Genomic DNA, 17,623 nt, shown 5'->3' on the forward strand with positions numbered 1-17,623 from the left:
ACTTGTTGCATAAATAGCTATTGTTTGCTGCGATGCCTAAATAAATCTTATGCAAATAGTACTGTTTAAATCAATGGGTTTCGATACTTAAGTTTTGCATAACTTGAGCAAACAAGGACTATTTAATTGAAACAACTTATTTTTGAAAAATTAAGGCAATGGTATAGTATGCGGTCTATCTACTGAGCTCGTTCACTTACCTGTACTAACAATGGCATTCTGTTAAACAAAAGCCATTATTTCTTTTGTGCCTGAGCGCGTGGCCTTTGTGCCTGAGGCTCACACACAATGGCCACGCGCTCAGGCACAAAAGAAATAATGGCTTTTGTTTAACAGAATACCATTGTTAGTACAGGTAAGTGAACGAGCTCAGTAGATAGACCGCATACTATATAAAGCTTTTGGATTGACTCCAACCAGTAAATTCGAGATGGTAAGTTACAAAAAATAAAAAATCCATTTGAAGTACAGATAAGATGAATAAGTAAAACTAGTTAACTTAATACAATACGAAACCGTGATATAGTTAATTGTCAAAATGACTCGGATATTCTTATAACTTTGCCATTCAAAACGATACTCTATTACTAATGCAATAAGACATCATATTTAATAGCAAACATTTGTCGTAGTAAACGTATGTGTGTATGTAGATTAGATCAACAAGTTTTAAAGAAATCAGTGCTCATTAATCTAAAGGTGTCAAGACCACCATAATTAACATTTAAGTATCGTCAAAGTCAGGCTAATGACGTCTTATTGCACTTTAAATATATCGACAGGTCTATCTCATTTCATTAGTTTCCTAACGTTATTACTGTCAATAATCCATCATGGATTATTCGAAATTAGTAATTGTATTTGCAGTTTTGTATTCAGTTTCTGGTAAAGAACACGAGTATCAGCAATCTGGTAGAACTTTCCGGTCATGGTCCGATATAAGTAACGGTGTATCAAGTTTAGCAAGTTTTATATGGGGTGTCGAGTATATTTTAAATGGAAAAGAGACAAATGGAGATGTGATGGCACAAGACGCCTATTTATCCATTATGGAACTCACGAGGAAATATGGTTATAATATGGAACAGCACAAAGTTATAACCGAAGATGGTTACATATTGACCGTACATAGATTGCAAGGGAGAAATTCTACTCGCAATGGGAAAGTAGTTTTTCTAATGCATGGAATTATTGAGTCTTCAGACAGTTGGGTTCTTCAAGGGCCTAATAAAGCTTTAGGATACATTTTAGCAGACAACGGGTATGATGTGTGGATGGGAAACGCAAGAGGAAACAAGCACGCAATGTCCCATAAAGAGCTAGATGCGAAAAACAGTGATTTCTGGGAATTTACATGGGAAGAAATCGGTTTATACGATCTCCCTGCAATGATAGACCACGTTCTAAATGTGACCGGTAACGAAAGATTGTACTACGTTGGACATTCGCAAGGTACAACTAGTTTCTTCGTAATGAATTCGATGAAACCTGAATATAATGATAAAATCAACATAATGTTCTCACTATCACCGGTTGCTTGGATGAGAAACATTAAAAGCCCTTTGGTAAGAAAAGTTTCATCGTATTTAAGTTTTTTGGGATATTTTCTTTCTAATTTGAAGGCAAAATGGCCGAGCATGGATTTCTTGAATAAGTTTACAGCAGCGGCGTGTAATTACGCACCTAACGGTTGCGAGAAATTATTGTACATGTTGGAAGGTAACTATCATCATATAAACAGTAGCCTTTTGCCTGTTATCTTAGGGCATATGCCTACGGGAGCGTCGGCTGCTCAATTCGTACATTTTGGACAGTTGGTGAACTCTGGAAGATTCTCAAGGTTCGATTTCGGTGAAGAAATCAACATGATGGAATATGGACTGCTTTCACCGCCGGATTACGATGTGACAAAGATAACAGTTCCTGTAGAAATTTTCTACAGTGACAACGATATGTTATCGGCTGAGGCGAATGTGGATATATTGAAAGAAAAGCTGCCTTACGTGTTTGGATATAATTTCTTGAAGGGCTTCACTCATTTGGACTTTTTATATGCGTATAACGCTAAGGACAAAATTTACGACAAGATATTGCGTAGAATAAATGAGAATTAAAGTTTTCGCTGCGGCAAGTACTTACGATGGATGTAATATTTTATGTGGAAAGCTGGAAAGTATTCTACTCTACCTACTTATTTGTATTTAACTAACAAATTTTAGGGTTCCGTACCCAAAGAGTAAAAACGGAACCCTATTACTAAGACTCCGCTGTCCGTCTGTCTGTCTGTCTGTCACCAGGCTGTATCTCATGAACCGTGATAGCTAGACAGTTGAAATTTTCACAGATGATGTATTTCTGTTGCCGCTATAACAACGAATACTAAAAAGTACGGAACCCTCGGTGCGCGAGTCCGACTCGCACTTGGCCGGTTTTTTTAAACTCGATTGTTCTTCCAAGTAAATAAACGACACCTATTTACTTATAAAATAATTTTAATTCGTTATTCAATACAAAACTTATTTTCTCTTTTCTCAAAAACTCAGTGAAGCGTTTTGCGCATCTCTATTGTACTTCTTGAGGTGCTGGTTGGCTTTGTCCAACTCTTACAGCTGTGTGAGGATATGTTATATAATGTAACACTAGTTACCCAATATCGAGCTCCTCCTTCCGCTTGTAGAGCTTCTCCTTCTGCTCGGAGAAGCTGATGAACTGGTCCAAGGCCTTCTTGTTCACGTGGTTGTATTTCTTGAGGTGCTGGTTGGCTTTGTCCAACTCTTTGAACAGCTGTGTGATAAGGAGATGTCAGAGAATATTGTGTAAAAAAAATCGTACAACCCTTTGATCGCCAAAGACGTCAAAATGACGCATGCGGCGTATTTAGGCGTGGCGCTCAAAGGGTAACATTCCCGGATATTACGACTGTCCAGAACTAAGCGATCTGTTCACTCGAAACTCAAACACGCGTACAAGAGGACACAACCTTAAACTAGTAAAAACAAAGCACAAAACAAATATCGGCAAAAACTTTATTGCAAACCGAATAGTAAAGGCTCGGAACAAATTACCCTCTAAGGTTGTGAACTCCAAGTGTGAATCAATTTAAAAATAGACTAGACAAACTATCTAAACTGTGAAACCGTGCTAAGTGAACTATGATTTAGACGTACAGTCGCCATCAGATATATCGGAGCGGCCGAGGCGCTCACAAATATCTGAACACGCCTCTATTGTGAAGGCGCTAGAGTGCGTGTTCAAATATTTTTGAGCACCTTGGCCGTTCCGATATATCTGATGGCGACTGTACCAGCATCAGCTGCCTGTCTAAAACGAATAAATAATAATAATCTATATCCCGTGTTGGATCTATATCCCCACGCAAGCCTATCAAAAGACCGGGATTTATAGGCCCGTTAAATCCCCTTGGGTTACCCCTTAGATACAAATATATTAATAATATATTTAAGAGAACACGGAAGAACGCCGTAAAACCAAGTATAGTGCCATTTATTGCTAATAGGAATGGATATAAAAATAATAAGCGGGGGATTTGTTGTTTGTTTGAGCAACATTTTCTGGTAGCTGGCATGTAGCTTGAGTGCGTTGGGCAGAGTTCCAATCTTGTTAAACCACTTTAGCACCTCTTTCTATTGGCTCTTTTAAATACGTACCTGTTTAAGCGACATCTTCTGGTACTTGGCATGAAGTTCAGGCGCGTTGGGCAGAGTTCCAATCTTGTTAAACCACTTTAGCACCTCTTTCTATTGGCTCTTTTAAATACGTACCTGTTTAAGCGACATCTTCTGGTACTTGGCATGAAGTTCAGGCGCGTTGGGCAGAGTTCCAATCTTGTTAAACCACTTTAGCACCTCTTTCTATTGGCTCTTTTAAATACGTACCTGTTTAAGCGACATCTTCTGGTACTTGGCATGAAGTTCAGGCGCGTTGGGCAGAGTTCCAATTTTGTTAAACCACTTTAGCACCTCTTTCTATTGGCTCTTTTAAATACGTACCTGTTTAAGCGACATCTTCTGGTACTTGGCATGAAGTTCAGGCGCGTTGGGCAGAGTTCCTAGTGCGGCGATTTTGTCGAGCGACTCTTGGATTTTCTCCTGCAGCAACACCTCCTTAGATGCCATCTTTTCGAGCCCTTTGGCGTCTTCTTCCATTTTGTCTTGTGCTTCTTTTTCCTTCGTAAAATAATTGACAACTTGTTATATTTCCATCGCAGTAGTAGCGAAAAAAAATTAACAATACACGCTAACAGACTTTGCTTCCGAAATTTGAACGTGGGACGTGACACCACAAGAATTCGGACAATAACAATATCCAACAAACAGTAAGACACTAAGCGCCACTTGCACCATCCCACTAAGCCGGGGTTAACCGGTTAAATCGTTAACCCAGTCAAATTGTACTGGTAACCATGGTAACTCCACGTTTAACCGGTTAACTCCTGGTTAGTGATTAGTGCAAGTGGCCCTAAGGATCGATTGCACCAAACCGTTTGTCACCGTTAAAGGGGCACCTAAATATTATTGTATAGGAATGTAATAGTATCATATTTCATCAGTCCTTCAAGTGTAGTTGGTCCAACTGGGTCTAAACTGACCCGACATCGTATTTCATCTAGTTGTAGCAAAGAGGATATAAGATAGAGCGGTACTGTCATAGTAAATTTTGTAACCACTGTAAATTCACTGCCATCTATCGACATACTTTAAAACTAAAAATGAAGATTTATAAAAATACGTTAAAATGTATTTAAATATGGATAAATCATTTTTTTATTTGCTTTAATTATTTTGATATGATTTTGACCCATGTTCTTTAACGGATATGCGTTAAAATTATAAATAACAAACGAAACAGTCAACGCCCTCTATACGAGAGTAGGCCAAAACTAGTGGCGCCATCTAATCGAGAATCAAATTTTCGTGATTTTCGAGGCACGTTTTTTCCTTAGACTGTATCCATCTATTACGGAGTTATATCTATCTTTGGTTGTAGTAACGTCTACAAATGGTCCGTTAACAGTGTCCACAATGGTATCTCTAGTCTTTAAGCCTGAGATAGAATTTAATGTTATTGCTCCAGATATTGTGCCACTATCTTAACTTAATCTAAGCTAATTTTACGGATAAACTCGCGTGTTTTTAGTCACTCGCGCGACTTGTTTTTGTTTTAAAGCACTAACAGTGCGTAAGTAGCGTTCACGATGGCCGCGCGCTGTTAGCATGTCTCACGACAGTTTAAATTCGGTTACCTTATTCCTCCACTTATCCAGCTCAAGTTTCAACCCCTTCTCATTCTTGACCGCCGCTTGAACCTTCCTCTCAACCTCCTCCATCTCCTTATTGATCTGCTTGATGCGCTTGTCGGCGGCCGCGAGGTCCGACTGGCTGTTGGCGAGGCGACGTTTGCGATCCTCGACGGATATCTCTTGGAGGGCTTGGACCAGCTCGTCTTTACGTCTGTTTTGAAAGACAAAATACAATACAAATCCTCTTTATTGTACAACGTCAGAATAAATTAACGTTACTAAAGCGTAAATATTACGCGACATTAATAGTTATTTACGATACAAGTGCGGAAAAGAGGAAATCGACACGAGTTGCAAATTACCTATTCGCACGTGTATCGTACAACGTTTTACAGTACATATGGCCCTTTAAACTTTCGACATATGCACGAAAAGTGCTATTTGACGCACTAGTGCGAGAAAGTAGCACCATATGTACTGTAATAGTAGTTTATGCAACTGATACATAATGAGGGCCCTTAAAACACAAGTGTGGTTTTAAGGCCTAATTATGTACAGTTTGCATACACTACTTTATCTACACACATAACATAAGTTCTCTAAGATGGGTTCAGAAGCCGTAGGGAAATGACCTGGATTGCTACTAGTGCTACCTGTAAAATATCTATATATATTAAAATAATGCAATAAAAAATAAATTTGAAAAAAATACAGAAACAAACTACTCATATTTTCAACTAAAATGTAAATTTTAATTACAAACAACTTTTCACAATTCTACTTTCGTAACAGAAAAAAAAAACAAGAAATAAATGACAACAGTATTGGCGGCAATAATAAAAAAAAACATACGGAATTGACGAAGAATACTGAAGAAGAGGCAGTAATAGTTTGACATGTACATTAATATAATGTAATATAATGTAATTTGATAATATGATTTATTGTAGTATGCAAGTGCTTTGGTTTAGAACTGTAAACTTGCATATTTGGAAATAAAATAATGAAATAATGGCCTATGGTCTTAGCCTGTCCAGAAGGACGAATATATAATAATAAAAAAATATCTATGGATACTAGAATAGAGACCCACTTTAGTTCCGACAGCTGTTCCCAATTTAAACTCATAACCTTACAAAAATCTATAATGTAATAACATTAAAGTACAGATTTTACCTACTACCACAGAGTCCACAGATAAGAAAGTTCTCATAGTAAAATAGGTTGTAATAATGCTGGTCATTTCCTACGGTTTCTGAACGCATTTTAGAGCACTAACGATATGTGCGTAGATAAAATATAATAAACAAAAGGTACATTTGTGTTTAACATGTAGGTGTTTAACTAGGGCATCTGTAGAGAAGCAGCTCGTTCCGTAACGTAACGCCCTAAAGCTCTGGTTTCCTAGGAAAGCGGTGCCGCATATACGTCCATTTTCTCTCCTGGATACGTTTCGTTTGACGTTGATGGCCGACGGCCGACGGTGTGTTATGACGCCGTAGAACTTTTCTCATGTCGTCACCGTAAAGACGGCCGTCTTGTTGCGTCCGATATATGACAGCATCGCTTTCCTAGGAAACCAAAGCTTAAGCGTCCCGAGCGAGCGTGTATTTGTCTCAGATAAGTTGCAATTGTGGCAATTTCCTCGCGAGACGAATCTTTCTGCGTAGTCCCGCCTTATGATGGATAGCACCTTTAGATTCGTTTACCTTTGATTGGTATTACGTCAATAATTTTTACACAGTTAATGTTACTAACCTGATCAAATTGTTAGTGAGCAAATTTTCCAGTTTGTTCTTTGTGGCTTCGAGGTTCATCCTAGCGCTGAATGCCTCCTTGTTCTCCTGAGTTAGTCGACGGATGGCATCGTTCAACTCGTCCACTTTACCCTGGTCTTGCGTCGAAAGTTGTTCCATTAGTTCCTGAGGACCAAATTAGAATGATTAATTCAAGATCATAGACATATTAAAGTACTCTGCGCTATCGCTTCCAAAAAACGTGCCGAAAGAACTAGCGTGAGGGAGACTGTCTCTTTCTTTCGTTAGGGTGCGTGTCACGTGACAAATGACTGAATTTCGCAACAGCTAATCAAACAATTGCAGATGTCAAGATTTTACATTTGTGCAATGCAAACCAAACAGGTTTACAAAGAACAGATGTAAACATAAATATGCAGAACAAATGTAAATATAATATGATCTCTGATGATATTATTAAAGTGGTTAAGCAGCAAAATTATGTTTAGGAGGTCAGCCAGTTTTCGGAATAAAACAACCTTTGCTCGATGTTGTTGTTTGATTGTTTCCTAACCTATACACATAGCGCAAAAACAGTGAGAGTATTTTACCCTTCAAGCAAACACGGAAGGGAGACGGCATTCGTACTATATCCCCTCTGCTGAAGTATAGGTACAACTGTACTTATGGCTATGCGTGTTGTGACTCGTCCGTACACAAAAAGAGATCGAGGTGTGCAAGATTTGTCTTTGACGCGTGTCGTTTTCTATGTATTTGTGTCGTCATTACAGATTGGATTTTGTATGTCGTGAGTGAGAAGTGCGACTGTGTGCACGTTTCCCCCCGCAAAAGATGGCAGAATGATTTGTACGGTAGGATATTGCTTCGGCCCCTCCCTTCCGACATGTCGGAAGCCGATGTTGCTCGAAGATTTTACCCACAGATTTTATATATACGCTAGATGACGCAAATACCACAATTTGTATTGAAACCAAGAGTGCCTACTTTTTCATATAAAATTTACGCATACTATAATTTTAAAATTACTTATCCGTGATAGGAAATATGTTCTTGCCTTTGGGTGCTCGCAATTTTTGGGCTGTTGCAGTTAATTATCATGCAACGCAGCATTTTTTAAGTTTTCACGGACGTCCGGCTGCAACAACTGACGCGCGTGGACTGTAAAGAGCGACGGTCAACCTCGACGCTTGGTCGGGGTTCGGACACGCGAATTAGATGCATTTGCGTCTTCTATGGTATATTTATTTCTGTGATTTTACCTGATGAAGCTCAGATTCTAGTCCTTCCTTAGTGGCCTGCATAGCTTCAAGGCTGGAACGGCACTGCGCCAGCGAACGCTCCTTAGGACCGCGGGATCTCTCGATCGATGCCAACTCTTCCTTCATTAGTCGGATGTCCGCTTTCACTTTGTCGAATATATCTCTGTGAATAGAAAAATGTGTTGTATACAAAGGGCTACGTGAGGAGAGTGATTTCACAGCAAAGTATTCAATTAAGTCAAATCCTAAAATATAATTCGGAATGTTTGCCAATGAAACTTATGAATGTGTTCTGGCCCTAAATATGTGCGCATTAGCCATGACTCAATGTAAATTCTAATAGCGTTATTTATAAACGTTTGTCAAATCTAACAAACCGTTGATGATCGTTTGACATTTCTGTTTGTTAGAAAGTTACAAAATTGAACAGGGGTTTGTAAGAGGTTGCTCAGTTTTATGAATAAGGGGGTAAGAATTTAACGCAATACACCTCTAGACCGCGAGCCAGGCGCGAATTTCGCCAGTTATCACCTCCCGGGCGAAAACTCGTATAGCGGTTAACGGCTATGTATCAGCTATGTAGCGGTGAACGTCAGCTGCCGCTCCGTTGGTGGGTTGAGGAATGGTTTTTAACTTCCAAAAAGGGAAAAAGTAAGGGTATTCGATTCTTTACATTTTATTAGAAAAAAGATTGTATGGCAACTATATACATAAACGCAATATTTCACCGACAAAATCTCATTTATACTTATTTTCCATACATTCAAGATGGGCTCTCAGTGACCTTGACGTCACGTTCACTTATCGTTTTGTTAGAAGCGTTTCGCGAGTGAAGTACGACTGTCAGACTTTGACTATCATTTCTGACTTTTGTATTGCTTTAATGCAATGGGTCCCATATAGACATTTGATCCTAAAACAAACCTGATCGATTGATAACATAAATGAACATTTGTCATTAGATTAGATTAGATATGTTTATTTCTTAAAGAAAAAGGCACAGTATTTTACAAAAAGGGATAAAATAAAGGCTTTCACTAAAAGATCGTCAACTTAAGATTAGAACAGAAATCAAATAATAGAATATAAAATTAATAAATAAAACAAATGTCACAAAAAAAGAGATGTCAATGTATACATAGCTAGGGCCAACCAAGGTTTTGTCGAATGTCAAGACCAAGAAAAAAAAAACAACAAAACAAAAATATTTACAAAAAAAAATACTAAGATATAAAGTAACTTCATCAGAGTTTATATCAAAATAAAAATATATTAAATGTCAGCGATCTTTAATAGCTAGAATATTATATATATATATATTTATTATTTATATATTTAACCTATTATAGTATATATAAATATAGTATAGTAATAATATACAACTCACTTGGCCTTGCCCTGCTTGGTCTCAGTCCTCTGCATCTCGGACACGATGCTGTTAATGCTGGCTTCAGTCTTGTTGAGCTCTTGCCTGAGCGTGCTGAGCTCTAGCTCCAGCGCCGTGATCTGCTCCATCAGCTCGGAGCGGGTCTTCTGCATCTCGAGACGTTGTTACATTTAACCTATTATAGTAATAATATACAACTCACTTGGCCTTGCCCTGCTTGGTCTCAGTCCTCTGCATCTCGGACACGATGCTGTTAATGCTGGCTTCAGTCTTGTTGAGCTCTTGCCTGAGCGTGCTGAGCTCTAGCTCCAGCGCCGTGATCTGCTCCATCAGCTCGGAGCGGGTCTTCTGCATCTCGAGACGTTGTTACATTTAACCTATTATAGTAATAATATACAACTCACTTGGCCTTGCCCTGCTTGGTCTCAGTCCTCTGCATCTCGGACACGATGCTGTTAATGCTGGCTTCAGTCTTGTTGAGCTCTTGCCTGAGCGTGCTGAGCTCTAGCTCCAGCGCCGTGATCTGCTCCATCAGCTCGGAGCGGGTCTTCTGCATCTCGAGACGTTGTTACATTTAACCTATTATAGTAATAATATACAACTCACTTGGCCTTGCCCTGCTTGGTCTCAGTCCTCTGCATCTCGGACACGATGCTGTTAATGCTGGCTTCAGTCTTGTTGAGCTCTTGCCTGAGCGTGCTGAGCTCTAGCTCCAGCGCCGTGATCTGCTCCATCAGCTCGGAGCGGGTCTTCTGCATCTCGAGACGTTGTTACATTTAACCTATTATAGTAATAATATACAACTCACTTGGCCTTGCCCTGCTTGGTCTCAGTCCTCTGCATCTCGGACACGATGCTGTTAATGCTGGCTTCAGTCTTGTTGAGCTCTTGCCTGAGCGTGCTGAGCTCTAGCTCCAGCGCCGTGATCTGCTCCATCAGCTCGGAGCGGGTCTTCTGCATCTCGAGACGTTGTTACATTTAACCTATTATAGTAATAATATACAACTCACTTGGCCTTGCCCTGCTTGGTCTCAGTCCTCTGCATCTCGGACACGATGCTGTTAATGCTGGCTTCAGTCTTGTTGAGCTCTTGCCTGAGCGTGCTGAGCTCTAGCTCCAGCGCCGTGATCTGCTCCATCAGCTCGGAGCGGGTCTTCTGCATCTCGAGACGTTGTTACATTTAACCTATTATAGTAATAATATACAACTCACTTGGCCTTGCCCTGCTTGGTCTCAGTCCTCTGCATCTCGGACACGATGCTGTTAATGCTGGCTTCAGTCTTGTTGAGCTCTTGCCTGAGCGTGCTGAGCTCTAGCTCCAGCGCCGTGATCTGCTCCATCAGCTCGGAGCGGGTCTTCTGCATCTCGAGACGTTGTTACATTTAACCTATTATAGTAATAATATACAACTCACTTGGCCTTGCCCTGCTTGGTCTCAGTCCTCTGCATCTCGGACACGATGCTGTTAATGCTGGCTTCAGTCTTGTTGAGCTCTTGCCTGAGCGTGCTGAGCTCTAGCTCCAGCGCCGTGATCTGCTCCATCAGCTCGGAGCGGGTCTTCTGCATCTCGAGACGTTGTTACATTTAACCTATTATAGTAATAATATACAACTCACTTGGCCTTGCCCTGCTTGGTCTCAGTCCTCTGCATCTCGGACACGATGCTGTTAATGCTGGCTTCAGTCTTGTTGAGCTCTTGCCTGAGCGTGCTGAGCTCTAGCTCCAGCGCCGTGATCTGCTCCATCAGCTCGGAGCGGGTCTTCTGCATCTCGAGACGTTGTTACATTTAACCTATTATAGTAATAATATACAACTCACTTGGCCTTGCCCTGCTTGGTCTCAGTCCTCTGCATCTCGGACACGATGCTGTTAATGCTGGCTTCAGTCTTGTTGAGCTCTTGCCTGAGCGTGCTGAGCTCTAGCTCCAGCGCCGTGATCTGCTCCATCAGCTCGGAGCGGGTCTTCTGCATCTCGAGACGTTGTTACATTTAACCTATTATAGTAATAATATACAACTCACTTGGCCTTGCCCTGCTTGGTCTCAGTCCTCTGCATCTCGGACACGATGCTGTTAATGCTGGCTTCAGTCTTGTTGAGCTCTTGCCTGAGCGTGCTGAGCTCTAGCTCCAGCGCCGTGATCTGCTCCATCAGCTCGGAGCGGGTCTTCTGCATCTCGAGACGTTGTTACATTTAACCTATTATAGTAATAATATACAACTCACTTGGCCTTGCCCTGCTTGGTCTCAGTCCTCTGCATCTCGGACACGATGCTGTTAATGCTGGCTTCAGTCTTGTTGAGCTCTTGCCTGAGCGTGCTGAGCTCTAGCTCCAGCGCCGTGATCTGCTCCATCAGCTCGGAGCGGGTCTTCTGCATCTCGAGACGGGAGCGCGACTGGTTGAAGTAGCCACCGGTGAGGGAGCCTTTTGATGATACCTGGAAATTGGGAAATTATTTTAGAAAAGCTATCATCATATCAGCCCTTTATCGCCCACTGTTGAGCATAGGCCTCTCTTCCAGTACGCCACTTGTCCCTGAGATAATCTCATCCGGAAGTGACCCGCAATCTTCCGGATGTCGTCCACCCAACGAGCCAACGGACGCCAGGGGCTTCTTTCATTCGAAAGCGGCCACCATTCCGTTAACATTTTAGTCCACCTGCCATCACTCTGCCTAGCAATATGTCCCGCCCGACTCCATTTTAGTTTGGTAAGACGAAACCAACGTCTTGCACCTTGGTGCGTCGACGGATCTCGACATTCCTTACTCGATCTTGAAGCTTGATACCGAGCATGGCGCGCTCCATGGCTCTCTGTGCTACGCGGATTTTATGCACAGCCTCCTTAGTGAGCGTCCATGTCTCGACACCATAGAAAAGCTAGTTTCATCATAACTATTGATATCAGCGTCGCAGCCGTCTACGTGCGGTCGTTTCACTATCCACCACTGCTTAGAACGAGACCTGTATTACCAATGCATTTTGTATCAAAAAATTACGTTTTTAAATGACTATCTGCGAACTTGTAACTTGTTGCTGATGATGCAACTAGTTATTGTAGCGTTCTTTCAAGAAGGCCTATCATGTTCACGTTCAGCCCGAATAGGATGGTCACGCTTTAGCGCATCGCATTTCGTGCCATGCGTTTTTTTTTTAAATTAGAGGGGCCGAATATGGACTGCCGAATACGAAAATTCACAAAAATATATGCCGAATACCGAATAATTACCGAATATTCGGCCCATCTCTACTTTTTATCTTACATAAGAGTTTGACTTACCTGATCACCCTCCAACGTAACGCAGTCGAGATGGAACTGCTTGCCCAGTTCAGTGGCGCACTCCAGGTTCCTGCAGATGAGCGTCTTGCCGAATATATACTTCATCGCCTTCGCGTACTTCGGGTCATATTTTAGCTTTTGCACCATGGCTATAGCGTTCTGAAAAAGAAAGAAAGAAATTGTATTGTGATAAGTTACTTGTGCGGTTTTCTCAAACACGTTTTTTAGGGTTCCGTACCCAAAGGGTAAAAACGGGACCCTATTACTAAGACTCCGCTGTCCGTCCGTCTGTCTGTCTGTCTGTCACCAGGCTGTATCTCATGAACCGTGATAGCTAGACAGTTGAAATTTTCACAGATGATGTATTTCTGTTGCCGCTATAACAACAAATACTAAAAACAGAATAATATAAATATTTAAATGGGGCTCCCATACAACAAACGTGATTTTTTTGCTGTTTTTTTTTTCCGTAATGGTACGGAACACTTCGTGCGGGAGTCCGACTCGCACTTGGCCGGTTTTTTATTGTTTAGATGTGGGAATCCCTATTCGGCTGACGCGACTACCTAATGAGAAGCCGCCAGTCTCTTTCACACTTTACACAGAGTGGTAGATAGAAAAAGGTACGTTGATAATTTTTAATCTTCATAACTTTGAAGTCCATCGAGTAGTCACGTTACGAATACAACTATGCGACTTACGTTGTCATCAAGGTAGACCAATTGTAAACTGTTAGGTAGCATAAGTTGATTGTCTTAGTAAGTTTACAATGGTTCATCTCCTTGAGGATATCGATGTCCACTATGTTAGCTAATTCAGTCTATTTTGTGACTTCCATAGTCATTAGGGTAAACCCTAGGGTATGGGACGCCGCCAGTCTCTTTCGCACATTACACAGAGTGGTAGATAGAAAAAGGTACGTTGATAATTTTTTATCTTCAGAACTTTGAAACTTTGACGTCCATCGAGTAGTCACGTTACGAATACAACTATGCGACTTACGTTGTCATCAAGGTAGACCAATTGTAAACTGTTAGGTAGCATAAGTTGTTTGTCTTAGTAAGTTTATAATGGTTCATCTCCTTGAGGATATCGATGTCCACTGTGTTAGTTAATTCAGTCCATTGTGTGACTTACATAGTCATTAGGGTAGACCCTAGGGTAGGGATCACAATCTGATGAGAGGCATAAAGGTGACCTGTTCTGATAAACAGTGACGACCAGTTTCCATTCGAATCTGATGTCCTCTGTGCGACTCCACTAAATAACAAACTCCACAGCAACTTACATTGTCATTAGGGTAGACCATGTCTCGAACTTGCAATCTGTTAAGAGGCATGAAGGTAACCTCTCCCGGTAAACTCTGACGATTCATCTCCTTTAAGATCTTGGTTCCCACAGTGTCAGATTCCACTATGTGATGGAACAGTCTGTTACCCGCTGTAACCTGTAAATAAAAATGGACAAATCCACTTAGATGACATGAGAGGAGCTGAAAAATTCGTAAAACAAATAATAACCGAAGTTTTTTGGTTTATTTGCCTCTTTTTTTATGTCTTAACTATGAATTCCGGTATAGATCTCAACTTTAATCCCATAAAATTTAATATTTACTTCCATTGCTTCCAAAAAATTGAATTTTGAAGCAATTGACCCCGTTGTCAAGTTTGTGGAGTACTGGGATAAAGTTGTACAGATTTGATGTTTTTGTTAACAAAATTAAATATTGACATACAAAAACACACTAGACATTTAATAATTTATCTTTATTTTACCTTTATCAAGAGGCGCTATAAAGAGCTCATGCGGCACTTCAAAAATATGTTACATGTTGAATAAGCAAGATTGTCCTAGGGTTGTCCCATAAGGGTTTAAGGGCCACCACACACGAGCGACGGCGTCTCGTCAACTATGTGGTTGCCGCAACGGCATTTCCCATAGTGCTGACTAGACGCCAACGTTTCAAAGACGCAAGTGTGGGGTGGCCCTAAGACATTGCTACCAACCTCAACAGCAGTATAAATGGTCTTGTCACACGTGAAGTTCTCGATGACGGGCCCGAAGTACTGCGAGGCTATTTTGGCCCACTCTCCTCCGCGCTGTTGGAATGTCTCTAGCACTTTGCGGACACTGTCCCGCCCGTTTAGAATTGGCTAAAAAATTAATTAAATTAAAATATTTGTTTGAATACTTTAGTCAATAAAGCGAAGACTTTGCTGTCCGTCCACTTCCGTCCGTCTGTCCGTCTATCACCAGGCTGTAACAGAGCACAGTACAGTACCTTGATACAGGTACAGAAGATTCACTCTATAACAAAACGCGTCTATTACGACAGGTATGACCGCTAGGTGGCGCAAGCGAGAGCAGGCGTCCGTTCCGTAGCGGTGCGCGGCAACCACTATGGCTAGACACCAAAATTGGTGTGGGCCGCATGTACTTATAGCGACGCGACGAAATAGCGGAGTGAGCCACGCCTGATATGGTTTAAAATTAAATGAATACCTTTCCGGCCATGGAACGCAGAGCCTGGTCAGCCTTAGCCAAATCCTCCTTCAGCGATGACAGATTCTGCGTCAGAGTAGTTTCTTTGCGCCACAGTTCGCTGAAATGATATTAATAATTAACAACGATGATCATTGCTTCCAACGCCTATTGTCTTCTTTAAAATGTTTAAGCCCTTTGAAACCCTTTTTTACGACTAGTGGGTCAAAATTATGCGCGAAATGTCAGTAATCAAAAAAATCTTAGAGATGCAACGGATAGTTGTTTGGCCGGATACCGGACGGCCTCACCATCGGCCGAATATTCGATATCCGGCCGCCGAATATTCGGCCGGCGGAACTATACCTACATTTCGGTTTTTCAGGTGCGTATTGTGCAGGTTTTGACCTGTTTCGTAGTGAACGTACGCTCAGACTCATTTCTAGGTTCGAAATGAGTGCGCATGCAAGTGAGTGGAATGTTTAAATTGTTTCTAAAATAATGAACGAGTACGATTATGACCGTGACTGTTTCTTAAATCCAATTTTTTAATCCGAAATTAAGCAATTACTATCCGGTATCCGGCCGGATATTTATATACGGGCCGGATAGGCCGGATACCGGATAGTAACCGAATATCCGGTGCATCTCTATTACAAATTATAAAAAACCAAGTGCGAGTCGGACTCGTCCACCAAGGGTTCCTTTTAGTATTTGTTGTATAGCGGCAACAGAAATACATAATCTGTGAAAATTTCAACTGCCTAGCTATCACGGTTCATGAAATACAGCCTGGTGACAAACAGACAGACAGACGGACAGAGGAGCCCTAGTAATAGAGACCCGTTTTTACCATTTGGGTACGGAACCCTAAAAATTATCAAGAGACAAACCCTATATAAAATAAACATTAAAATTACTTTCTAGTGCTCTGTTCCTGATCCTTCCTCTTCTTGCACTCATAGTACTGCTTGTTATGGTCGTCGATAGCGATCCGCTGTCTCTCCATCTCTTTCGTGGTCTCCTCTATCTTCTTCTCGAGATCCGTGAGCTTGACCCCGTCGTGGCGGAGGTCCTCGCGGAGCTTGTTCTCGTGGTCTTTCTTGTCTTTCAGTTGTTTGCTTAGAGACCTGGTGATGGAAGATGATTTTAATATCAATATTATGTCTATCCTCGTAAGTACCACCATACAAAAAAAATCCTATTTTTAATTTGCACCTTGTTGTACAGTAAATTGAGATGGATTTCGTTTGTTTGAGAAAGCAATGAAACAATATAATGCTACTTAGTTAGTGATACTAGGTGAAATCTGATAAGATTGGAACGGTGTGTTCATTGTCCCCGGCAAGCTCGATTCTCCATACAAACGTAGTAAAGCTCTCATTTTAAAAGGACTAGCTAGATTGCTCTAAAACTTTGTACTTACAATAGGATAAGGTATATTAGTTTATGTAGGTTCAGATATAATACGTAACAAAACTGTAGTATGGAGTGAGCACTCTATGTCTACTTAATTCTCTTTGAATATACATACTTAAGTTCCTTCTCAATCCATCTATCTCTGTCTTGCTTGGAGGTGAACTGCGTGCCTCGCCCCTGCTTCGCGTACAACTCTTGCCTCTTCTGCTGGTTGAGCGCTAGGGCTCTGGTACATTCCTCTTCCCGAGCCTTCATCTCTTCGTATTTTGGTTTTAGGGCTTCCAGCTCTCGCTCCTTTTCTGATATCTGCTGTCTTAGACGTTTCAATTCGGCCTCAGCGCGTTCCTGTTTAACAAAAATGTCTTATCAAGTGGCATCAAGGGCTGAAATACTTTGATAGAGAAAGATAGTCTTATTGCGATTCCTATAAGAGGAAAAAAAATTGTGCCATGCTTTGTCTCTATCACCGACTGGGCATTTTTTCATGGTCAGGTTAAGGCATCATAGCAAGGAGGCTATAAGAGTGAAAGAGAAAAGACATTGGACATGCAAACCGGATAAATTGCGTAGTATACATTATATATGAATATTCTTTCTCTTACCCCCGGTCGCTCGGTGGCGCGTCTATAACTACTTGTATATACTATGTCTATGAGTGGTGCATATATTAGCAGACTCGAAAATTCAAGATTTGTCTATAGGCGTCCAACGGGGTCCCTTTGTTTGACATAATTATTGAAAGTCATAATGTAATGAATGTCATATTATCATTAGTCATAATTCT

General features: G+C 41.1%; 2 protein-coding genes across 2 annotated transcripts in view; one reads left to right on the plus strand and one right to left on the minus strand.

Annotated features, from left to right (window-relative positions):
• LOC134744716 (structural maintenance of chromosomes protein 3) overlaps positions 1 to 17,623 on the minus strand; it is a 34,737-nt gene that overhangs the window by 6,180 nt on the left and 10,934 nt on the right. Inside the window, exons 8-19 of the mRNA XM_063678634.1 lie at positions 16,955 to 17,184; positions 16,341 to 16,550; positions 15,442 to 15,541; positions 14,946 to 15,092; positions 14,228 to 14,386; positions 12,940 to 13,098; positions 11,886 to 12,097; positions 8,277 to 8,439; positions 7,019 to 7,182; positions 5,264 to 5,471; positions 4,011 to 4,187; positions 2,648 to 2,784 (exon numbers count right to left, since the gene is read on the minus strand). Of these exons, the coding sequence (XP_063534704.1) occupies positions 2,648 to 2,784; positions 4,011 to 4,187; positions 5,264 to 5,471; positions 7,019 to 7,182; positions 8,277 to 8,439; positions 11,886 to 12,097; positions 12,940 to 13,098; positions 14,228 to 14,386; positions 14,946 to 15,092; positions 15,442 to 15,541; positions 16,341 to 16,550; positions 16,955 to 17,184 (2,066 nt within the window). The remainder of the gene's footprint in view (positions 1 to 2,647; positions 2,785 to 4,010; positions 4,188 to 5,263; positions 5,472 to 7,018; positions 7,183 to 8,276; positions 8,440 to 11,885; positions 12,098 to 12,939; positions 13,099 to 14,227; positions 14,387 to 14,945; positions 15,093 to 15,441; positions 15,542 to 16,340; positions 16,551 to 16,954; positions 17,185 to 17,623) is intronic.
• LOC134744791 (lipase 1-like) lies at positions 688 to 2,140 on the plus strand. The gene has a single exon (XM_063678702.1). The coding sequence runs from the start codon at positions 834 to 836 to the stop codon at positions 2,112 to 2,114; it is 1,281 nt and encodes a 426-aa protein (XP_063534772.1). The 5' UTR covers positions 688 to 833; the 3' UTR covers positions 2,115 to 2,140.

The sequence above is a fragment of the Cydia strobilella genome, chromosome 10 (genome assembly GCF_947568885.1).
Source record: "Cydia strobilella chromosome 10, ilCydStro3.1, whole genome shotgun sequence".
Classification (NCBI taxonomy): Eukaryota; Metazoa; Arthropoda; class Insecta; order Lepidoptera; family Tortricidae; genus Cydia; species Cydia strobilella.